Source organism: Muscardinus avellanarius, assembly GCF_963383645.1.
Source record: "Muscardinus avellanarius genome assembly, chromosome: 1".
NCBI classification, from domain to species: Eukaryota; Metazoa; Chordata; class Mammalia; order Rodentia; family Gliridae; genus Muscardinus; species Muscardinus avellanarius.
In genome coordinates, this window is record NC_137786.1 from 152,673,661 (window position 1) to 152,699,718 (window position 26,058).

The 26,058-nt window shown below is 39.9% G+C and overlaps 1 protein-coding gene across 3 annotated transcripts in view; it reads right to left on the reverse strand.

Moving 5' to 3' along the window:
• ARHGAP42 (Rho GTPase activating protein 42) overlaps positions 1-25,103 on the reverse strand; it is a gene marked incomplete at both ends in the record, with an annotated part of 271,441 nt that extends 246,338 nt beyond the window's left edge. For all 3 annotated transcript variants that reach the window (XM_080701664.1, XM_080701663.1, XM_080701662.1), the window contains one exon: positions 24,950-25,103. In XM_080701664.1, the coding sequence (XP_080557790.1) occupies positions 24,950-25,103 (154 nt within the window). The remainder of the gene's footprint in view (positions 1-24,949) is intronic.
• Between the last annotated feature and the right edge of the window lie 955 nt (positions 25,104-26,058).

Consider the following 26,058-nt stretch of genomic DNA (forward strand, 5'->3'; position numbering starts at 1 on the left):
TAGGCAGGAAGAATTCTTTAAAAGATGAAAGTCTTATTCAATCACATAGTTGATACATGATCCAACTTCCTTTTGGTGAAGTGTAGCATGCTGCAGATGTTTCTTTACTCAATATGGAACCCACACTGGTTTCACTTACATTTCATATGTAGACTATTTAAAATTACTTGCACATAAGAATCACCTTCAATCTGAAGACTTTTCACTATAAATATACTAATGATAAAAATATGCAAAACAAGGAAAGTATTTGATAGACTTGTATAAATACTAAATCTACTATTAGTGTCCTTATTTTTGTAAAGTGTGTTTATGTAGATGTGGCAAGTTAAATTAAAAGTAAAATAAAGTTTATCATCATAGGCACAGAAAGAGTTTCCCTTTTGGAACACTTTCAGTAATGATATTTCTTTGTTCTATTTCTTTAAACCGTAATCAAAATGCCTATCATTTGCTGATTTTTATGTACTAGGTACTATGTTAAGTATGGCCCACAAAAAAAACTTAATCTTCATAAAAATAAAACAGGTATTATTATTTCCACTGTAAAAATGAAGAAAGCACAATTTAATTTTTTTTAAATTTTATTTTATTGGTGCACTGTATTCATACATCATAGTGGGATACAAACTTTTGTAGACATACATGCACACTTTTCCCAGTCAGCCCCCACCCGATCCCCACCCCATTCTCTCCCCATCCCTCCCTCCCATGCTTGGCTTAGTGGTTGACATCTAGTATTATAGCAATTTATCCAAAATTAAAAATGATAATCTCACATAACAGTTTCATTTGTCTGATACCAAGCTTTTGATGACTTAAAGATAACATTTCAATATTTCTTTTTGCTTTCTTTCTTACCAGAGAATATTTTTTTCTTTTTTTTAGGTGAAACTATCATATATTTATTTTTCAGAAAAAAATCTATCCTGATATGGAATATGGACTCTAGATACCCAGAACAATCTCGAAGCAAAAACAAAGCTAGAAGATGTATATTTTCTGATTTCAAACCATATAAAGCTACAATAATTGAAACAGTGTAGTACTGTTCTAAAGGCAGATATATAGACCATTGGAGTTAAATACAAGCCTAGAGCTAACTTCTTCCCTATATTGTCAAGTTATTTTTGACAAGGTTTCCACGAAGATTTGGTGGTGGAAATAATAATCTTTTAAATAAATATTGTTGAAAAATAATAATTACATGGAAAAGAATAAAATTGGACCCTTACCTAATCCCACATACAAGTATTAACTCAAACTAGATAAAAGACCTAAATATAAATCTTAAAACTATAAACTTTTAGGAGAAAATCTGGGTCATTAAACCTCACAACATTGAAATTGGCAGTGATTTCTTGGATATGATTTCAATGGCACAGGCAACAGAAGAATATACAAACTCCCTAAAAAATAAAAGAAAATATTGTATATCCAAAGACAATGTAAACAGAGTTAAAAGTTTCTAATAGAATTGGATAAAATATTTCCAAATGCTATATCTGAAGGTATATTAATATTCCAACTAGAAATCCTAAAAATTAACAACAATAAAGGCAAACAATACAATTTAGAGATAGGTAAAAGACTAACATAAATAATGAATCTCCACAGATAACCAATCTTAGTTGTCTGTTGGATGGAAACTCTTGTTTCTCTGGTTCTGGTGAGTGTTACCTATTTCTTCTTTGTAGTTAATCTCTTTGAGTATTTTCTCTAGCGCTGGTTTTGAAGACATAAATTCCTTCAGTTTCTGTTTGTCATGGAAGCTTCTTATTTCTCCATCTAATTTGATAGAAAGTTTTGCTGGATAGGAAATTTTTGGCTGGAAGTTGTTTTCTTTCAGAGTTTGGAATATGTTACTCCAAGCCCTTCTGGCTCTCATGACTTGGTTTGGGAAGTCTGGAGTAATTCTAATTGGTTTGCCTCTGAATGTCACTTGGCCCTTTGTTTTTGTTGCCTTTAAGATTCTCTGCTTGGCTTCCACATTGGTCATTTTGACAATTATATGGCGTGGGGATCCTCTTCTCCGATCCTGTCTAAAGGGAGTTCTATAAGTTTCCTGGATCTGTGTATCAACCTCTTGCTCTATATTTGGAAAATTTTCTGCTATTACTTCCTTGAAGAGATTGTTGATCCCTTTGGTATCACTTTCTTTTCCCTCCTCTATTCCAATTATTCTTAGGTTAGCTCTCTTAAGATGGGCCCATATTTCTTCAATGTCAGATTCCTGCTGTTGGATATCTTTTTCTAGATTAGAAACTATGCATTCATTTTTGGATTGCTCATCTTCTAAGAGCGAGATTCTGTTCTCCATGTGGTCTAATCGGTTGTTTGTGCTTTGAATTGAGGCCTTTACTTCATTAATTGCATCCTTTATCTCTTTTTGGCTCTCTCTGAGTTCTTTTCGAAGCACCTCTATTATTTCTACAGTTATTTTCCTGATTTGATCTTCTAGAAATCTCTGATTTTCTGTTTTATCAGGTTCTGATGTTGTGGGGTTGTGCACATTCATTACTTCAGTGTTATTCCTCTTTCCCATGATTTCGGAGGTTTGTGCCTTCTCTGGGTTCTTCCCTTGGGTCACTATGGCTTCACTTAAGGTGCTCTGGATCTCGAGTCTGTATTATCTCAGACCCTACTACTCCTTTACTGGGTTGTATCACAGAGTCTCCGACCCAGGGAGTCGATAGAGGCTGCTTTAAACTATGGGGGGTGCCAGGTTGCACGCTCTCCTATGGTGTGATATCTCTGCCACCACCACTCCCTCACTGGGTCAAGTCCCAGGAGGCACAATACAGGGATTTCTCCTCTGTGGCCCGCAATTTGACTCACTGTTCTTGAGTACGTAGATGTAGCTGTACTGGACTCAGTGAATTCACTGCTGCTGCCGCCGCCGGTGGCAATATGGCGCCTCTGCCACGCCCTCGGCCATGAGGCTGGCGTATTTTTTCTTCTCTGGTTTTGATTTCCACTCTGAATCCCTGCAGCGTGTGCTGAGCTCAGCCACTGGGAGCTTTAAATGCTGTCTGCGCCGAAAGATCCCGCCTGGCTGTGCCGCATCGGCTCACCTCGGCTTGCTGTAGCCGTCCGCTGAGTTCGCCGCTGCCGCCGGCAGTATGGCGCTGCTGCCGCGTCCTCAGGCGCGTGTGTCTCCTCTGTGGCCCTGAGCTCTGTTCTCAGTCCGCTTTCTCTCTGGAGCCTGGTGGTTTTTTTGTTTTTCTGGTGATGGTGTTTTCTGGCTATGAAAGGCGCTCTTTTTGTGGTAATGGAGATTGGTTGTTAGCGGGACTCTTAAGCCCCGCTTTTCTCGGTCGCCATCTTCCCGGAAGTCTAAAAGCACAATTTAATAAGAATGAGCCAGGCAAGGTAGTGCATGTCTGTAATATCAGTATGTAGGAGGCTGAGACAAGGGCTCTCAGGTTCAAGACCAGCCTCAACAACTTTGTGAGATCCTCAGCAACTTAGCCAGACCCTGTTTTGAATCAAGGTAAATCTAGGTAGTTATACCTCTGCTCTATAATCCCACGGCTTAAAACATCACCTCACATGCAGCAAGCTCGGAATATGTTGAATGTATATGTGAATACCCCATCCTTTTCAACTCTATGTCTCTCTCTGCCATAAAACATACCCACTTATTTAATTAGTTAGTTAGTTACTTAGTTAGTGAGTTAGTTTGCAGTACTGGGGATGAAACCCAGGGACATTCTACCTCCAAGCTACACCCCCTGCCTTATTTTTTATTCTTTATTTTGAAACAGGGTCTCACTGAGTTGCAAAGGGCATCACTAAGTAGCTGAGGTTGGCCACAAACCTCGATCCTCCTGACTCAGCCTCCCAAATGCTGGGATTACAAGAGTGCATCACCACATCTGGCTTAACCCTTTTAAAATTCAGTGGTTTCTCATATACTGACAGAATTGCTCACCCATTACCCTTGTTTAATTTTTTGTTGTTGTTTTTACTACCTCAAAAAAAACCCATAACCCATTAAGCTGTCCTGCCCCTTCATACTTTTCTTTGCATTCTCTCCTTTTCTTTTCTCCAAATCTCTTGCCACTCTTTGGACATATGTAAAGATTGCTCTTGTCCTATATTTATTTTATTTTCATTTCTTATGGTATTGGGAATTGAACCTAGGGGTACTCTACCTCTGAGCTATATTCCCAGCCCTATTTTATTTTTGTTTTGAAATAGTCTCACTAAGTTGCTGGGATTGGCCTGGAATCTGCAATCTTCCTGTCTCAGTCCCCCAAGTACAGAGATTATAGGCATGCGCCACCATGCCCAGCTGGTCCTATATTAATATAATCTGAGGTTTTTAAATATTTATCCATCTATGACAAGTTAAGGCAGAAATGTGTCACCTTTAAATATCCACAAATAAGCCAGGCGTGGTGGTTCTCGCTTGTAATCCCCGTGCTTGGGAGGCTGAGACAGGAGGATTGCACAGATTTGAAGCCAGCCTCAGCTAGCTTAAGAGACCCTGTTTCCAAATAAAATATAAAATAGGTCTGGGAGCGTAGCCCAGAGGTAGAAGACCCCTGGGTTCCATCCCCAGTACCGCCAAAAAAAAAAAAAAAAACAAATCCACAAATAATTCTGTTTTCTATTACAAATATAAAGGCCATATACGAATTAATTATGGGAAGTAATCACTTTTTATTATTTAGAGGATAATTTATTAGTTTCTGTAATCAAACCCTTATAGATAAGACCTTACATATTTAATACAGTGTGTTACCCCCCTGTAAAAATAAGTCATCACTTTCGACATATGTTTGCCTTTCAAAATCCTTTCTATCATAAAGAATGCAATCTAAATACTTATAAACTTATTAAGTTTCTACTTATAAAAGTGAGTTGCCATACAAAGTTACCATATTATCCATAAATTCCACTCCTAGGTACATGCCCAAGAGAAAGAAATTACATGTCTATATAGAAACGGTACATGTATGTTCATCTCAACATTATTCAAAATAGCCAAAAGAGAAAAGAAAAACTTAAATGTGCATAAACTGATGAATGAATAAGCAAACCGTGATGTGCCCATACAAACAAAATCTTTTGGCAGTAAAAGGAAATAAAGCAATGATGTGCACTCAAATATGGATGAATCTTGAAAACATGCCACTTAGAAGAATCATTATCACAAAAAGCCATACATAGCTGGGAATAGTGGCACACTCCTGAAATTCTAATACTCGAGAGGCTAAGACAGGAGGATCACAGGTTGAAGACTAGCCTCAACAACTTGATGACGCCCTCTGCAACCGAGTGAGGTTCTGTTTCAAAATAAAAAATAAAATAGGGCTGGGGATATAGTTCTGAGGTAGATGCCTCTGGGTTCAATCCCCAGTCACACACACATACACACATATACACACACACACACACACACACACACACACACACACACACACACAAAGGCTATATATAACATAACTCCATTCACGTGAAAAGTCCAGAACAGGCAAATCTACAGAAACAAAGTACATTAGTAATAATCTCTAAAGGCTAGAGAAAAGGAAAAGTGACAGCGAATGGGGAGTCTTTTTTGAGGGGATAAAAAATATTCTAAAACTAGTTAGTGATAATGGTGGCACAACACTATCAATATATGAAAAACCATGGAATTTCTAAAAAGGTAAGTTTTATGGCAGTGAATTATGCTTCAATAAGACTGTTTAAAAAAACAATGATGCCGGGCGTCAAGAGGATGGCACAGATTCAAAGCCACCCTCAGCTACTTAGTGAGGCTCTCAGCAACTTAATGAAGCCCTGTTTCCAAATAAAATATAATATAGGTCTGGAATGTAGCCCAGAGGTAGAAAGCCCCTGGGTTCCATCCCTGGTATCACCAAAAAAAAAAAAAAAGAACATTTTAAAAGAAGGCATTCCCACACAATTAAAGTTAACCCTTTGAAGTGGTATTTGGAAAATAAGACATGCAGTACTTTGTGACAAGTAGAAAATAATACAAATCATTTGCACAATTTCACCTTCGAGCAGGGTCTCTTGAATCTGAGTCACTGCATGTAATTATCATTGCCAAAAAGAAAAGCTGTGTGTGTGTGTGTGTGTGTGTGTGTGTGTGTGTGTGTGTGTGTGTGTTACTGGGGATTGAACCCAGGGACATTATCCTCTGAACTACACCCTCAACCCTATTTTTTCATTCTTTATTTTGAAACAGGATCTCACTAAGTTGCAGAAGGTCTCACTAAGTAGCTGAGGCAAACCTGAGATCCTCCTGCTTCTGCCTTGAAGAGAAAATTCTTTAATACAAGTATCAATTCCTTGAATAAACCTTTGCTAATCAGTCTTGTTCTACTAAGTTCACACAATATGCTAGGAGTTTTGTCACAATATTTTTCTTCACATGACATTTCAGAATTGCTTCCTATATGAAAGCATTTGATAACTTGAAGATTTTAGTATCTCTAAATACTAATTGGACACAATTTCTTGTAAGTCCGGCTATCTAATGAACACCTAAGTTGCAGTGCCTACTGTCTATAATAGCTAATTTTCTAGGAAAAGAAACGGGAAAATTATAAAATCATCAAAATAATGAGATGAAACCACATTTTTGCCAAACTGTAAAATACCAGATGAGGAACATTCTTAAAAAGTCAGCTAAACTATTCCACAGAAACACTGGCATACTTTCACTGTAAGGCGGCATTCACTGTACCAAGCAGGAGGAATACACAGTCTACAGCTATCTCATCACCATTTAATTAGAGTGCATTTGCCCAAGTAACACAGAGATTTTGCTTAGAAAAAGCCACTTCATGTCTTTTTTTTAAGTAAACTGTGGTTGTTCCAGTGTTTATAACACTGGTCTAAATTGCTTCTAGTTTCAATACTAGCTAGAGATAAGAAAGAGAAAATTAACAATATCAATGTCATTGTCTAAAATAATGACATGCATATGAAGTAAATATTACTCCCATTTATATATGATGTGACTATATAGTTTTATATATAGTATGACATTATTGTGACTATATTATTTATATAGTGTGACAATATTATATACAAATATAATGTGAATATATATATATTTTTTTTTACTATACATATATATAGTAAGGAAACACAACAAAAGCCAGGTGATGTGCTTATATAGCTCAAAGTGGCAGAACTGGGATTGAAAAGCATTTTTCTGACTCCAAAGCCTAGGCCATCTCAACTAAAGCAGCATGACTTTTTTAATGCTAAAGCTTCCTTTTTTAGTTTATATTTTAAATTTTATTGGTACATTACAATTATACAGCATAATAAGATTCAAAGTAATACATTCATACATGCACACATCACGTGAGGTATTTCCTTCTGCATCCCACCTAGCTCCCCACATCTCCCTCTTCATGTCATCCCTCCCATAATTTCACACTGGTGAAACTGGCAGTGAGACCTTCCTATACAGACATTTTGTTAACTGTTCCCTTCCCCAAGCATCATTTCTTGTTTTTTATTTTTTTAACCTACCTAACATTAAAATGTTCTAATGAAGTTGGGCACCATGGTGCATACCTATAATCCCAGTACATAGGAGGCTAAAACATAATCTCAATCAAGAAACAAGTGGAAGCCACGACCTAGGGACTAAGAGTGGGGAGAGAACCTTGTGGCTCACATTCATGGTTCTACATCCCTGTTGTAGCCTCTATCATCATCTCTCATCAGTGGGTGCTGCAAAACATCACACTCAGCCAGCCATGAATATCCACAAAATTATACTCCCTTTTTGCAGCAGTCTGATAAATCAAGGCAATACTGGGAAGAAAAGGACAAGCATCCAACAAAGTTCAAACTTGACAAACCTAGATGCCATCTGTCATGGTCTCTCGCTAGTTTTCCCTGTTCAAGATTATTCAGGGTCTGTATTTTCTTTCTTTAACCCCTAAGGCCATCTTTTCCAGCACTTGCTTCTCTCCCTATGGCTTCCCAAAAGTCCAAACTTCCTGCCCATTGTTCCCCAGACAAGAACTCCCTTTAAGTCCACAGATTCACTTTTTTAAAAATCTGTTTCATTTCCTTTCTTATTTTTATTTTTCTGTCCCTAGGTACCATCCAAATCCTAGAGATTTGGACACCAAGTCAATTTGGACACCTTCCCTGGATCAACTTGCTAGAGGCTCCATTCAATTTCTCACTGGGCCAACTGAATCTTCCTCTTCAATTCATAAACTCAATGGCCTCTGTCCCCATAATTCCCTGTGCCCAGCCCCTCCAGTAGTGCTCTCCCAATCTACCATTGTCTTTTCTCACAAATAATCACCAAGGCAATCTCACTCTCAGTCAACATAATTACCTTTACAAACATCTGCGTCTCATAAGGGGCACCTAAGAAAGTGCTTTTTAAGCCACCATATGCCTTCAAAATAGAGAGACATAGGTGGAAAAGAACAGGTTAAACTCTCATCTGCAGAGTTTGACCTGTTAAATTTTCTGTAACTGCCCAACTATTTATATCATTTCTGAGAAGTGTAATTTGTGACCATAATTCTAAATAATTTTATATACCACTGACCTGAGCTGGCAGAACCAAAGCAACAATAGATATGCCCATAGTCTCAAAATCTATATGGCCTATTCATTAATTCCCAAATGTCAACCCAATGCTTCCTTAGTTTCCAAATAAACATAACTACTTATTTATTTGTCTTTTACAGAAGAGCAAATAAAAACCATGCCATATCCTCTATTATATACTACTAAGTAGATTTAATATGGGCAACAAATAAGTCCTTGTTTCAAGTATTCACAACAGATTCACAAGAATATGTAGTATTAAATAAAAATAATGCCATATTTTCATGTTATTTGAATTTTTTCCATTGGCCCACACAAAAATCCTACAAGGAAAATGGGGTAAATATTATTACCATTTTTTATGAAAATAGAGTGTGGAACCAGTGGCGTATACACATGCCACTAGTTACTGGTAATGTCAAAACTGGAACAAAGTTCTTGGCACTACCTGCTGTCCTTTGCATTATCTCTAACAGTGAGATGTAGCTGCAGATTCTTGTTCTTAGCTATGTGTAGAAAACAAGAGCCAGAACTCCTCTTTTTTTTGGCTATAAGCTCAAGCAATTTTATTATTACAAAGACAGAAGGAAAAGATAGGTTAATAAAGCCCTATACCAGATACTATATGGGAATGACTTGAAAATAAGTCACTGAAGTTGTTGGATACAGAACAGTTATATAGATACATTGTCCTTCATCTTGCTCTACCAATAATCTTCTGACCTGGGTGTAGTCTGCCCATTAACTCCATGCAGGCCCTTTTTTTTTTTTTATGATTATGGGGATTTCTAGCTCAGGAAAAAAAAAAAAAATTATTCCTGCCTTAACGCAGGTATAAGCCTAGGTTTCTCTGTGAGGATCAGAATGATTATCAAAGTTAGGGGTCATGTGGTATCTGCTCCCCTTTCACAGAGGTCTGTACCCTCCCACACTCTGCACCCTCCTCCTGCACTCTTGGGGAATTCTTAGCTTTTCGGCTAGGTGTAATTTATTATGTAAACCTGTTTTTAGAATATGAAGACCCTAGGTCCCAACTCTTATCTACTGGCTAATTACTTTTAATGAGGGGACTCTGCACTGTAACAGCTGCCTGAATGCCTGGCAGTAACCAGGCCCTGACTGCTTTTTTATATTTTGAAACCAATTTTGGATACATTACTACCAAATTCGTTTTCCAAATTTATTTTCCATAATACCGAAGTCTTTTTCCAATAGTGGCACATTAATACCAAGGCTATTTCCAAATACATTTTGAAGCCATTTCCCAATACTGGTACATTATCTACTACAAAAAGTCAGCAGAGAGAATTCCATCCAGAACATAAAGCCTGCTGAAGACAAAATTAAAGAACATTCTTGCAGTCACCATTCTCTGGCTCATTTACTCCACAAATATTCAAAATCCTCCTCCAGCCCGGCACGGTGGCACACACTTGTAATCCCCGCACTTGGGAGGCGGAGACAGGAGGATCGCGCTGGTTCGAAGCCAGCCGCACTGGCTTAAGAGACCCTGTTTCAAAAATATAAAATAGGTCTGGGAGTGTAGCCCGGAGGTAGAAGGGCTTCCAGGAACCCCAGTACCACCAAAAAAAAAAAAAAAAAAAAAAATCCTCCGTAACACATTCTTTTTAAAATGTAAACTGGATGATCACTAAGCACCCACAATATGAGATCTAATTAGAATACAAATATCCTTGACACCAACAAGTTTATACTCAAAACAGTAGGTAAAATACAACAGAGACATACAAGTAAGGAGGTAGAAGGAAGTAGGCAGATAGGGAAGAGGCCTCGTCAATTTCCTGGGGGCGAGGAATAGTAATTAACTTCCAAGGCTTTTGAGATCAGCTATTCCAAGGTTCAGAGATAAGAAGGACCAAAGCTTCACAAAACCATCTGTTTACTAATCAACAAACCCAGGAGACATCACTGGAGCAAGTCTGACACTCCTACTGAAAGGAGACCCTTCAAAGGACATGCAAATACCCTATGCAAATTCTGAGAGCTGCTTCCCAGAATTCCCAGAATCCCAAACTCCAACCAACAGAGAACATGCAGACATATATAAACCCCTAGCAGTCACCAAGACGCTTTTTCCCTCTCTGGGAACCCCACCCCTTTGGGGAGCTTTTCTCTCTCTCTTGCAGGTCGCATTAGCTTTGAGAGAAGGCGGAGTGCAACTGATGGCACGTGGCCCGAGCTACACTCAGGTAGTGACCTGAAGGCCTCCACTGGACATCAAGGCCGACCAGGGCCCCTAGGGTTGACCTGCACTTCCTTTCTAGCACATCGCGTGGACTCTGGGAGAAAGCCACTTGAACTGAAGGCATTTGGCTTGGGCTACCCTCAAGTATTATCCTGAAGGCGGCTGCTGGACACCAGAGCCCCAATAGCCCTAGAGGTATTCTGCCACTTTCCCTATTCTTTTCTGGCAGATCGCATGGACTTTGGGAAAAAGCAGCTTGCAACTAAAGGCATTCAGCTTGGGCTACCCTCAAGTACTGTCCTGAAGGCAGCTGCTGGACTTCAGAGTTCCGATAGCCCCTTTGGGGTGTTTGGCCACTTTTCCCTATTCCCTGCTGCTTCCAATAAACCTTTACTCCTCTTCCTGTGGTCTGCGGGTGTCATTCTTCGCACTCACCGTAGACAAAAACCCAGTAAGGAAACGCCGAGTTTCTTCTCAAGTTTCATCTTTGATGAAATGCTGGGTTTCTTCTCAAGAAGCCCCCCGTTTCAGAAGGAGACTGGAAAGATACTTCTACACACAAAGAATGACTTAAATGAATAACCAGCCCACCAGAAACTCAAGAGACAAGGACTCCTCCCTTAACAACCTTAGAAAGCTTGGCCTTACTGACACCTTTACATTGAATATGTGGCCTCAAGAATTATAAAAAAAAAGCCAGGCGCGGGGACGCACATGTGTAATCCCTGCGCTTGGGAGGCTGAGTCAGAGGGATCGCGCAGGTTCGAAGCCAGCCTCTGCTGGCTTAAGAGACCCTATTTCCAAATAAAAAAATATAAATAGGTTTGGGAGTGTAGCCCAGAGGTAGAAGGTACCACCCAAAAAAAAAATTATGAAAAAATATGTGTGCATGTATGCCTCCACCATCTTGTAACCCCATTAAGATGTATGACTACAATGCACCAATAAAAATTTTTTTAAATAATTATAAAAATAAATTCTTATTTATGCTTAAAATTATTATATATGTACACAGATTTTTAAATTAATGCAACTAAGAGTAAATTTAAAATATTTGGGATATTAGAATTGCTGGGCTGCCAGGCGTGGTGGCGCATGCTTATAATCCCAGCATTCGGGAGGCAATGACCAGAAGATTGCAGTTCTTGGACAGCCTCAGCTACTTAGCAAGGCCCTTCACAACTCAGTGAGATCCTGTCTCAAAAATATACAAGACTAAAAAATAGGGCTAGAAGAAGGTAACTCAGAGGTACAATGTCCCTGGGTTCCATCCTCAGTACTAAAAAAAATAAAAAGAATTGCAGGGCTAGCTAAATGGAAGAATCTAAGCAGAGTGGAAGAAAAGAGAATATAGTTGGAAGGTCTCAAAGGTTTCTTGATAAAACAGCCAGGCAGTTGAAGATGTAAGCGAACAAAAAAGAACTAGAAGGGAAGACAGAAATTTGTTTTTGACAGATGGAGTTTGACGTTGCCTGAAGCACATCCGGGTTGTTGTTTCTCTTAGGCTGGTGAAAATCTGGCCTAGAGCTCAGGAAAATGAGGTCATGGATGGAACCCTGGGAGCAGATATTATCACACAAGAAAAGCAAACAGTAAATGACTAAGAAGGAATCCTTGTTCACCACCAATGTTGGAGAGAGGACAGAAAAAATGTAAAGAAAAAAGAAGAGGAGCCCAGCAATTTCACACACTGAGAAGCAGCTGCAGGGATGAAATTGGGACTAGAGGAAGTAATGAGGTCAGGGAAGGTCATCTGTGGAAAGCCAGGATTGCCTTCCAAAGTCCCTGCCCTTATCTCAGATGTGGACATCATTTGTCCAAATCTTCCCCAAACACTAGGCCCCTTACAAGTCACCTCTCAATATCTCAATGAAAGAGCTGCTTAGCATGTGAGACCCTGGGTTCCATACCTACCACCAAAAGAAGAAAAGAGAAAAGGTCACTTCTATTATCTACTGACAATTTTTAATGGGAACCATGGACCCATCCCCCTCAATTTTTCCACAACCAACTTTTAAAACAGTTGGAAGGCTCCTCTCATAGTATTTTGATTCTCTAGAGTCAGATAATAATTAATTTTCATAGGAAGCACACAAAGTACAAGTCCTCATACCATAACATTTGTTTTCACAAAGAATTTTAATTTGCTAGCTGGGTGTGGTGGAGCACACCTATGATCCTAGAACTTGGTAAACTAGTTAAGAGGATCCAGGTTGGAGACCAGTCTTGACAACTTAGCAAGACCCTGCTTAAAAAATTTTTAAAGAAAATTAAGGGACTTGGTGTGTAGCTCAGAGGTAGAATGCCCCTTGGTTCAATCATCAGCACCAAAAATAATAATAATAATTTTGCTATCCCTTCCCACCCACCCCGACCCCGTTCCCTTTTTTGTATGGCCATATCTTGTGTGACTTTTGTTTTGTTTTTTAAATAGGGTCGCACTAAGTTGCCTTGAACCTGCAATCCTTCTGTCTTAGTCTTCCAAGTACTGGAATTATAGGTATGTGCCATCATACCCAGCACCATATGTTTTTTTTTTCATTCAAAAATGTTATTATGTATTTATTATTTATTATTTATTTATTTATTTATTTATTTGCAGTACTAAGGTAAGAGGTGTTCTACCTCTGAGATACATCCTCAGCCCTTTTTACTTTTTGCTTTGAAACAGGGTCTCACAAGGTTGCTGAAAGTCTCACTGAGTTATGAGTCTGTCCTCAAACCTGGGATCCTCTTGTCTCAGCCTCTCAAATACTAGGATTACTGTTACGGACTGCCACACCAGCTTAGTCAGATATTTTAAAGAAGAAGAAAATTAAATGAAGAAGAAAAATTCTCTCAACAATAAAGTAAAATCAATCTACTACATACCCCCTATTTCAAAAGCAACAACAGGCTACATACACACTATATAGAACACTCATTTCTATTAGTGGCTTATCGCCTGTCCACACACACTTACCAGTTTTCTAAATTAAATCATCACTTTTCCTGTGTACTAGAGAGAAAATTGAAGCTGAGTCTTTTACTTGGATAAGCTCAAGGGAATGCTATTTGGCATGTCTTTCATAAACTAGCAGGCAGTATGGTTTTTTAAATTTTCAAAGTATCAGAGAAATTCCACTACTGAGGAATGTGTCTGATTCCAATGAAAAGATATCATTCTGTGTCTACCCCTTTTTCCCAGAATAAAGGAAAGGTCCAGAGAAGAGAGCACTATTAATGTAGCAAGGTTAAGTACAGGAAGCATTTCTGTGTGTGTGTGTGTGTGTGTGTGTGTGTGTGTGTGTGTGTTACTAGGGATTAAACCCAGGGGCATTTTACCTCCAAGCTCTATCACCAGCCCTATTTTTTTCTTTAATTTGAAACAGGGTCTTGCTTAGTTCTCCTATCTCAGGCTCCCAAATACTGGGCTTACAAATGTGTACCACCAGACCTGGCCCAATTTTTTTTTTAATCACTTGATATTGACAACTAACTCAAGATGCTTCCCCACCCTTCACAAAATAAAAGACACTCTCCATTATACCAGATAATCAGCCAAATCAGATAAGCCAGCAATATAAAATTGTCATGGTTTAGTATTTTTAAAAACTATTAGTTATATTTTTACCACAGAATCTAAAAATTAGGACTAAAAAATCAATCATCACTAATATAAAATTACTTACAAAATGTTAATTACTAGTCTTACCCTTGCCTTTTCTTACCATGTTCCATATAAAATTATAATCTGAAAATTATTCTCAAACAAAAATTCAAGATCCTAGAAAATTATGACTTACTTGATTTTCTTTTATGCATTCATACCTTTGCAAAAAGGGGGGAAAGGCTGGAAAAGTAGCAGATTATTAGCTACTCTAAGGTACCATCTGTTTCACAATTAATTTTTCTGAAGCATATCACAATGCTTACAGTGTTGAATATGTGTTCCACAATGAAACTTTTTCAGCATTGTAACTGGATTCTTTTTTATTTTCTTTTTTATACTTATTTATTTATTTATTTATTTATTTATTGGTACTAGGGATTGAACCCAAGCGCATGCTATCTCCAAGCTACACACCCAGCCCTTTTTTTAAATTTTGAAACAGGGTCTCACTAGGTTGCTGAGACTCTTGTTAAATTGCTAAGGTTGGTCATTCCACCTGTGATCCTCCTGTCTCAGTCTCCCAAGTACTAGGATTACAGGCCTGTGCCACCCAGCCTGGTTTCAAGGGTTATATTTAATTGAAATATTTGTTTAATCAGAATACTGCACTCTATATCTGTGCTATTCTGGTTACACTATCAAGAATCCAGTTACAGGCTGGGTGTGGTAGCTCACATCTGTAATCCTAGTACTTGGGAAGCTGAGATAAGAGAATCTTAGGTTTGAGACCTGGCTCAGCAACATGGTGAAACTCAGCAATCTAGTTAGGCTCTATTTCTAAAAAGGGCTGGGGTATAGCTCAAAGGTAGAATGCACCTGGCTTATATTCCTAGAAAAAAGGATCCACATTACCAGAAATATACAAACTGAAGTTTAAATTCACCTGGCCTAAAACAAAACTGTTAACATCTTTTCTACAGAATATCCTGTTATCATCCTTCCCCTTCTCTTTTGCTTCAAGGGCCATTAAGATAAATAAATATTATGTAAGTTGCTAAGCATATACAAAAACCAGCCATCATAACTCAAAATATGGCAGCTGCAAAAGTTGAAACACACGTTCCATGACCTAGACAGCCAGGTGCTCAGCAACTGGTTTTAATTTGCAGGAAGAAAATCAGCAAGAAGCAGCCCTGGGTTGCTGAAACAGATCTACTGGGAATACACTGTAAGGGTTATTATTTGCTGGGCAACGGTTCAACAGGCTAGAGAAGGGAAAACTGGCAGAGCTGCAAGCTGAAAGTGGTGGGTGGCATCTGGGAGACAGCAATACTGGCACCTGCCTAGAAAGCTACCATGGGCCAAAATTACCATCCAGACATCAAGGATGGCTGTGGCCAGAACAGGTGGCAGTCACAGTTCTGGCATAAGAAAATATCATGAAAGAGATTTGAAGCTAAATGACCCCCTTTCCCTCAACCTTTCTCATCTATCCATAATAAATTCTTCACTATTGTACAACCTTTACTGGATGCAATTTAATATTCTATTTTTTAAATCTAATGTTTATGTTTATAAATCTAGAGAAAAGCTTGGCCATAACATACATACATACATATATATATGACTTTAAAAGACTTGCACTGGGGCCGGGCATGGTAGTGCACCCTTGTAATTCCAGCATTCAGAAGGCTGAGACCAGAGGATCAGTTTGCAGACAGCTTCAGCTACTTAGTGAGGCCCTTTGCAACTCAGTGAGACCCTGTTTCAAAATAAAGAATAAAAAATAGGGCTGAGGGTGTAGCTCAGAGGTAGAATGCACCTGGGTTCCATCCCAGACCACAAAAAAATAAAAAATAATAAAAAGACTTGCGCTGGATGCTAGAGCAATACTAAATTAAGTTTTATTTTTACATTATATAATCTGAAGCATTATCATTAATACAATTACTATTGTGTTCTAAGAGGTCTTAAGAATTGAGAAGATGTTTCTCAAAACAGCTTTTTGCAAGACATGGTGTCACATGCCTGAAATCCCAGTATTTGGGAGGCTGATACAGAAGAATCACAGGTTCCAGGCCAGCCTCAACAATGTAGCAAGACTTTTAGCAACCTAGCAAGATCCTGTTTGAAAACAACAACAACAAAAAAAAAAAAAATAAGAAAAATTGGGTTGTTGCTTGGAGGTAGACTGCCCCTGGGTTCAATCCCTAGTTCAAAAAAAAAAAGCATGATTTTCAATGGCTTAATGGTTGTTGGTTCCCAATTTTTCTGTACTCTGAAACCACTCCAATCTTCACTGTACAGGAGGCAGTACATGAGGTGGTTATTGCTCAAGCTAGGTAAGTGCCTTCTGTTCCCACAGCAACCTATTTTCTGACCTTCTCACCCAAGAGAGCCCTTCAATTAGCACCTGCTGGAAAGAAAATCCAGAAGAAATAAAGATACTGTGAAAGGGCACCTATTAAGCTCATCTAGAGCACGCAATGAGGTAGATTGAAGTAATCAGCCAACCCAATTTAATTCCACTCTGATGAGTGTCAAGGCTCTCATTTAAATTAACACAAGTATAACTGCTTTTACTCGTAACATGTCACAGAATCTTAAAGCACCACATTTCCTAATCTACCAGTTCCAAAAATTAATTACAGTTCATTTGAAAGATGCAGTTGTTTCTGCTCCTTTAACTCAAATTCTAATGACTGGAGGGATTAAATGAATGAAGTAATTACACATACACACCTTTGATTAGGCTGCCCAACCAAACAAGCAAAACCACCTCGGTGGGCTGCAGAGCAACGAAGCATCTCTCAGTGAATAACCAAGAATCCACACTGGATTCCACTTACACTAAATAAAACCTAGGTGCAAAGTTAAATACCAGAAGTAGCCTAAAATAATGGTTCCCACTAACGGCTGAAGGATGACTAAGTAAGCAGTAGAAAACTAAAGACAGTCTTCCTTTTTTTTTTTTTTTTTTCAGTACTGGGGATTGAACCCAGGCAGGGTGTGCTCTACCAGAGAGCTATACCCCAAGCCCTTTCTACTTACTTCTTTTTGTACTCATGATTGAACCCAGAGGCATTCTACCTCCGACTTACACCCCCACCCCCAGCACTTTTTTATTTTTGATATTGAAACAGACTCTCACTCAATTGCTAAGGGTCTGAATAAATTGCTGAGATTGGCTGGTCCTCCTGTCTCGGTCTCCCAAGTACTGGGATTACAGATGTGTGCCACCATGCCCAGCTCCACTTATCTATTTATTCATGTACTTACTTATTTAGCACTGAGGACTGGATCCATGAGGCATTCTGTCTCTATGCATGTACACCCTAGTCCTTTTTTATTTTTTATTATCTCTTATATTTTTTTTAATTTTTATTGAAACAGGCACTTGCTAAGTTGCTGAGGGCCTCACTAAGTTGCTGAGCCTTGCCTGCAACCTGGCACCCTCCTGTCTCAGCCTCCTAAGTAGTAATATTACAGGCAAGTGCCACCATGCCTGATTCCATTGATTTATGTAATTATTCATTCATTCATTCATTCATTTATTTATTTACCACTGGGATTGAACCCAGGGGAATTTTGCTTCTGAATTGTACCCCCAACCCATTTTTAAAATTTTGAAACAGGATCTAAGTTGCCCAGCCTAGCTTTGAATGTGCTATCCTGCCCCAGCCTCCTAATCAAATTTCTTAAACTTTTGTTTTCCCCCTTTTTTACTTAATTCCTTCCCTGTGCAACCCAAAATTCTGGTAGCAAAGTGGGCCCTGAACACATACTAGAGAATGGCTTAAAGTAAAACAACACAGGCTAAGGTGTGTCTGGGAAACAAGGCAAATGCATGATGGGGGTACTTCAGCCTAAGACATCTACCTAGGTGTGCTTATCTGCCCTTAAGGTTTTCTCCGATAAGCACCTACCTAATCCCCAGATCAGAAACTCACCAAAGCAGTGAACTTCAAACTGAGATCTGTGGCCTCGGAGGGTAGGCATCCTTGAGAAACAATGCATTTGCTTCTTGCTAACGCCCTCAGTAAGTGCATATTCTACAACATCATCCTATGAGCAACAAACCACTGGCACAGGTGCCCTCCTCGTTTGTGTCATGAATCATTAGTGCCAGGAACTTCTGCTTCCAGACAGAGGCAATATGACTGGTAAATAAAAAAAGCCTGTGACAGAAGTAGCTCTCAAAGAATAGAAGGCCAATAGCAGAGCGAGAAGACTCAAGTACAGTATGTTGTCTGTTGGGAAAAGCAATGAGAAAATGAATCATCAACAACACACAAGATATTATCAGCAGTCTTTCAGTGAGGAGAAAATTGGTTTCAGCAAAACATCATCATCCATTAGATTAATTAAATATAGTTGACATATTTTGTATTGGTTTCTCAATATTGTTTACATTAAATTTGTAAGCGGATTTGCTTTTAAGGTAGTGTACATGATGTACATAGAATTATAGTTTCATGCTTGTATACATTTAATTAGCTACCATAATAAATATATAGTTAAGCCCAGTAATTTTGCCCCTTTAAAAGAATCCCAAACATATAGGTTTAAAATATCTTAAAGAAAGAACAAAAAGCCGACCAGTTCCAGCTCACAGCAATGAGAAAAAATAAATACAGTAAGAAAGGAAGGCTGGCCCAGATGCGACAGAGCAAGGTGGAAGAATGCTAATGCTCTCCCATCTAATCAATACTGTCTACACTCTTATATAAGTCCCTTCTATAAATATGTTTTATATATTATATATTCATTTTATATACATACACCATATAAAATGTGTAGTATGTGCATACAACCTAAGCATGCTTCCCTACTCTTTTTTATTTTTTGATACTGTAGATTGAACCCAGGGGCATTCTACCTCTGAACTATACCCCCAGCTCTTTTGATTTTGAAGCACTGTATCACAAAATTGCTGAGAGTCTCACTAAATTGCTAAGGCTACCCTCTAACCTAAAATCCTCCTGTCTCAGCCTCCCAAGTACCGGGCTTACAGGTGTGAGCCACCAGACCCACCCCTTCATACTCAAAATCATCTCCATTACTTATAGTACATAATACAAGGTAAATGCTAAGTAAGTAGCTGCTATACCGTATTATTTGATAAAAATAAACAAAAAAGTCTGTATATGCAGTTTGCCATCTTTTGTCACTTATATTTTCTGAATATTTTCCACCCATGGTTGGTTGAATCTACAGATACGATGCCACAGACAGAGAAGAATATAGTAGGGTTTTTTTTTTACTGGTTGATAAATTTTGATTGACAAAAACTATATACTTGGTATATAACATTTTATTTTGGTATATGCATACACTGTAGAATGGCTAAATCTGCATAATGTATGCATTACCTCACATATTTATATTTTTGTAGTTAGAACACTTAAAAGCACTTAGAAAATTCCAATCTGTCTATCCCCCCACCTTTTTTTCTCTTCTTTTTTGGAGGAATTCTGTGCATTTTTGCACAAACAAACCTTATTCACCTCATAGGTGATTCCTTGAAGTAAGTATAAAGAAAAAGTAAAAGGGAAATAATACAAGAGAGTAATTTTGAAATATTTCTTTGGATGTGGTCTTTAAAAAGAGAAAATTAGTAAGTACAAAAAACCTATGATTTCACAGCTCAAATTTAATAGTGGCAACTGATAAAGAAATAAAGTTCATAAAATATGCTTAATGAAAAGTGTGGAGATTTTGAATCAAACTACGTGAACTATATCTGATTCACCAGGGTCAAGATTATTCCCAAATATCGCTCACAAAATTTCCATATGTCTATAAAAAAATGAATAAATAATCCTAGCTTTTCCTAGATGTTTCCCTCCTTCTGCAGGTAAAGTAGGACTCAGATTAATTTATTTGCCAACTATCACACAGCACTTGGACAGCATCAAAATTTAAACTCAAGTCTAAGCCAATACACTAAACTCTCCTCCTTTAACTCAGAATGGATACAAACAATGGAATGCAATATTCACTTTTTTCTTTTTTTTTTTTTCATGGTACTGAGGATTGAACGAGGCATTCTACCTCTGAACTACACCCTCAACCCTATTTTTTATTCTTTTCTTAATTTTCTTTTCATTACTATGGATGGAACCCAGAGGCATTTACCTTCAAGCTACACCCCCAGCCCTATTTCATATTCTTTATTTTGAAACAGGGTCTCACTAAGTTGCAGAGGGCCTCACTAAGTAGCTGAGGCTGGCAATTCTCCTGTCTCAGCCTCCCAATTACTGGGATTACAAGCATGCACCACCAACTCCAGCAGTAGTTCACTTATAAAATATTAAACAGCCAGGCATAGTAGCGCACCTGTAATCCCAGTACTTGGAAAGCTAATGCATGAGGATAACAGGTTCAAGACAGTCTTAGCAACTTAGGGAGACCCTGTTTCAAAATAAAAAATAAAATCAGGGTAAAGGTAGCTGGCCATGGTGGTGCACGCCTATAATTCCTGTACTTGGGAGGCTGAGACAGGAGTATCTGAAGTTCAAGGACAGCCTCAGCAAGTAGTGATACTCTCAGCAATCTAGAGAAAAACCTTGTTTCCAAATAAGAGCTGGGCATGGTGGAGCACGCTTGTAATCCCAGCATTTGGGAGGCTGAGACCAGAGAATCGTGGTTCGCAGATAGCTTCAGCTACTTAATGAGGCCCTCAGCTACTTAGTGAGGCCCTGTGCAACTTAGTGAGACCCTGTTTCAAAATAAAGAATAAAAAATAGGGCGGGGGGGGGGGGATATAGTTCCGAGGTCAAATGCCCCTGGGCTCCATCCCCACAACCGCAAAAAAAAAAAAAAATCCAAATAGGAAATCAGGCCAGGGGTGCAGCTCGAAGGTAGAATGCCTGTGGGTTCAATCCCCAGTACCACAAAAAATAAATAATTCTTTTAAAAATAAAGCTAGGGATATAGCTTGAAGGTAGAACACGCCTGAGTTCAATATCCAGTACACACACACAAAAAAAGAGTAACATATATTATTTAAAAATAAAATGTAGTTCAATTTAAATCATCTAGTTCTACTTACATGTCCTCTTCCAGTCAACTAAAGAAACCTAAATAAATCTTTACCATAGATAAGAAGTATGTGTAGTTGCTATTGAAACATACACATTTTAATCAAAGAATGCATGCCAAAACTCTCACCCAAAAAGTTATTGCAAGGATAGTATATAAAACATTGGTGATTATCAGCTAACCAAGGTGAAACAGCAAGATGCTTAAAAAAAAAAAAAGTCTGCACAGTCTGCACTGGACAACAGACACCTAATGACATAGTTGATATAAAATTAGAGAAAACAAAGCCCTCCCCAAGCAGAAAGAAAAACAGACAGAAGGAACAGGAAGGGAGAGACAGCACTCCTAGGACAGGACCAAGCAGGCTTCAAATCCTTTAGGCACACTTTTATCCTTGCAGCTTCAGAGAGCAAGCATTTAGCAGCTGCAGGCTGGCCTCAGAGCATCCTCCCCAAGGGACAGAAGGTAGTTGGTGGGAAAAGCACAGTGCTGTCATGTGACTTCAAGGTTTCCTCTGGTCTAAAATCTCCCATTTGGCAGCTGATGCTGGGAATTCTTTTAACAAGGAATAAAACATTTTCCTTCCACAATAAAAGAAATAATAATCACATGTTAAAGGAATATGCACTCACCACAAAGCTAGGAATCCTAGAAAGACAGCAGGTTGTGTATTTAAGTATATAAGATCAAATTAATGAGGCAAGGTCTATACCTCTAAGGAACTTACCCTCTCAAGATATTTTCACTTCTGAAAGAAAGAACACACCTACAAGGATGGGAATCACCCGATTCAAGAATCTTAAGTATGCAATATCACTAGTAAAATTATGTACATGTCAGAGTATTTATCATTGCTATGTAAGTATTTTCAATGTCTGAAACACGAAAGCTAATCTCACACAGAGTGGAGGGGAAATGTAGAACATCTGGCAGAGTGTGGGAAGCTTTTTTTTTTTCTTTTTGCAGCACTGTGTACTAAATCCATGGGTGCTCTACCACTGAGCTACATCCCCAGCCTTCTTTTTGCATTTTCTTTCTTTCTTTCTTTCTTTCTTTCTTTCTTTCTTTCTTTCTTTCTTCCCTTCTTTCTTTCTCTTTGTGGTATGGAAGATTGAACCCAGGGGTATTCTACCTCTGAGCTACACCTCCAGTGCCATTTATTATTGTGCTTGAAATAAAATTTTGCTAGGTTGCTGAGAGTCTCACTAAATTCTTGAGGCTGTACTTGAACCTCAGATCCTCCTACCTCAATGTACCAATGTACCATGTACTAGGATTACAGGAGGGTTGCAGAACACCCAGCTCCCAGACCTTCTTATTCCTTTTTTCTTTTTTCTTTTTTTTTCTTTTTTTTTTTTTTTTTTTTTTTTTGCAGTACTGTGGATGGAACCCCAGGGGCTTTCTACTGCCAAGCTACACACTCCAAGCCCTATTTTTTATTCTTTATTTTGAAACATGGTCTCACTGAGTCACAAAGGGCTTCACTAAATAGCTGAGGCTGTCGGTAAACCGTGATCCTCCTGTCTGAGCCTCCCAAATGCTAGGATTACAAGCGTGTGCCACAGCACCCAACCTTTATTCTTTATTTTGAGGCAGGTTCTCACTAAAGTTGTCCAGGTCAGCCTCAAGCTTTAGATTCTCCTTCCTCAGTCTTCCATGTAGCTGGGATTACAAACTACCATGCCTGGCTAGAAAGGTCCGCCAAAAGAGGAATCAGGCTCTCCAATATGCAAAAAGGCTAATCCTTAGAACTCAACCAGGATTTGCAAAACTCACATCTGTGTATAAGCAAGGTAGAAAGAATGGCAGATAAGCCTGATTTTTCACAAATCAGTAAACACTATAATCACAGTAGCCTCAAATTCAGAAATAAAGTGAATGTGGGCATAAAACACATATTCCTTACCCTGGCTAATATAAATAGTAAGTAATTATTTTAGAATTTGGGATAGTTAAAATAAAAAAAGGTTTCAGAACACAGTAATCTCAAGACATCTTTCCAAGCTCCATCTTTATTACTAACAAGCTTCAAGATACAGATCAGATGCTGATATCTGTTCCAGTTTCACACACACACACACACACACACACACACACACACACACACATCCTACCTTTGCCGACTTTGCCCTTGACATCTACAAAGATGTTGCTTCTCTGTGTCTCAGAATTACAAGATTACCCAAAGTCCCTACCACCTGTGAAAATACTTTATTCAGCCATCAGTATCAGAGATTGCAGGGTTTCATTTCAGAAGCTAAAGTATTCAAAATCTATTAGGAAGCAAATACTTTTTGATGAAGGTAACAAGTTAAGCCTATCATTCAGTTACTCAATTCTCCGTTCAATAAGTCTGAGTTTCAGGCACTCTTAGGCCAGTAATGCCAGTACTTGGGAGGATGAGACAGGAGGATCTCAGATTCAAGAACAGCCTGGGCAATTTAGCAAGACTCCTGTTTCAAAAGAAATAAAATAGAGCTGGGGGTGTAGCTCTAAGGTAGAATGCCTCTGGATTCAATCCCATTACCACAAAAACAAAACAACAAAAAAAAAAAACCAAAGAGATATTCGTCTAAGTCTTAGAAATTCAAAGTGAAGTTTCAGAGGGGATGAAAGAAGGAAATGAACCCTGTCAAGAGGTGTGCAAGAAAGGAGGTAGGAGAAGACCGGGTATTTACGTTAATCGCCCGTTCTGACTGGCCTTTTCCTAAGAACTCTCATGCCCAGAGGCTCTACCAAAACCATACACAATGGAAACCAAAAAGTAAGACGCCGGAAAACTTGCAGAGTTAAAATCCACAGTGCCACAACGACTCAGATCATCTTACTAAATGGCAAAACTGTAAATACACACACACACACACACACACACACACACACATATATACAAAAATATATGTACACACACGTGTGTGTGTGTATTTTAAAGCCATCTCGATGACTGTACCCAGATCTACTGAGGCGCAAAGGAAATTGTGTGTGTGTTTGTGTTGTGTGTGTGTGTGTGTGTGTTACACTGAGGACTGAACCCAGAAGCACTGTACTTCCAAGCTCCATCCTAGGTTGCTAAGAGTCTTGCTACTACTTGTTGAGGCTGTCCTTGAACCTGCAATCCAATCTCAGCCTCTTAAGTACTAAGATTAAAGGCATGCACTCCACGCCCGGCTAATAATTGTCTTTGAATAATACTAAATGAACTAGCTTAAACAAACCCTTGATCCATTCCCTCTCTTTAAGAACTTTTTAGCTGTTCAAACTAGGTACACACACATAAATATACGTATACATATGCACGCATACAAAAAAAGTGAAAGTCCCGAACATCTCTGTTCCCATCGGCGTCACCCAAAAGACGCCTCTGATCGCCTTTCCCGAGCCTATCCTCCCGGCCACTGAAGAAACTTTCCCTTCTCTCTGCAGACATGGAAGTCAGTAAGAACACCTACGAACAAACTTTGTTGGCCGCCAGCAGGGGAGCTCTTCAGCTTTTTGTCCCCAAACCCATTCAAACAAAAGAAGCCCGGTCCGCCGCGTCCCGGCCCGCCCGCCGCACTCACTGCGCAGCGCCCCGATCAGCAGGGAGCCGTCCTTGATGAGCTCCTTGATGAACTTGTTGGTGCGCTCCAGCTCGATCTCGTGACACTGCAGGCGCTCCCTGAAGTCGGGGCTGTCCAAGTAGGAGTCGCTGAACTCCAGGGTGGGCAGCCCCATGGCCCCGGCGGCCGGCGCGGCGCGGCGCGGCGCGGAGCTCGGGCGCGGTGTGCTCAGGGCGCGGTCCCCCGGGCGCGGCGCATCGCGGCGGGGGTTCCGCGTGGGGCCCGGACGCTCCCACGGCGCGCGCACTTCCGGCAGCTGCGCGCGGGACTCGCCGGAGCGTCGCCGAGGGCGCAGTGAGCGGCAGCGCCGGGCGGCGAGTCCGGCCGGCAGGAGGCCCTCCCCCTCGGCGGACGCAGGCTCAGAGCTGCCGGCGAGCGGCCGCGGCCCCGGGCCCTCCTCCGCTCCCCGCCCCTCGCCCACTGGCCCTGCGGCCCCACCCGCCCGGCCCCGAGCTTCGCCCCGGGCGCCGACCCTGCCCCCTCCCGGGCGCCGCGCCCAGGAGGCCCGGGCGGCCGCCGAGCATCCCCGCCTCCCGCGGCGGCTCCCCTCCACGCGCTCCCAGGAATCGCCGACCGGAGGAGGCAGCCCCAACTCCCCCTGAAGTTGGATTACTAGGGAGCCTGCACGAGCACTTTATAGCATTCAGTTATCTTTGCTTGAAACTTCCCCCAGTGAGTGCATAAGAAATGCAAAGTTGAAAACCTGTCTGGACTTCACTTTTCTAGCCTTAAGGTGTGTTGGTATTTTTCCCCAGTTGCTGGCAAAGCGGGGGAGGGGGGGATTTTTAAGTCAGTCCTAACACTCCCGAGTACACTCCTGGGTGTGCTTTTACTCCTGGGGGAATACCTGTTTGCATCACGATATTAGTATCTCTCAGCGGCACCCAGATGAGACTGTTCTGCAAGTGGGAGATTGTCAAACTTGAAGTGGGCAGGAGTTTCAAATGAATAGTTTATTCTTATCACTAGGCAGTTACCCCTATGGTAGAAGTCCACCTAACAAATTTCTGCTCTCTTGAAACCTTGACAGCAAGAGAAACTGCTGCTTTACATCTCGTCTGCCATCACCA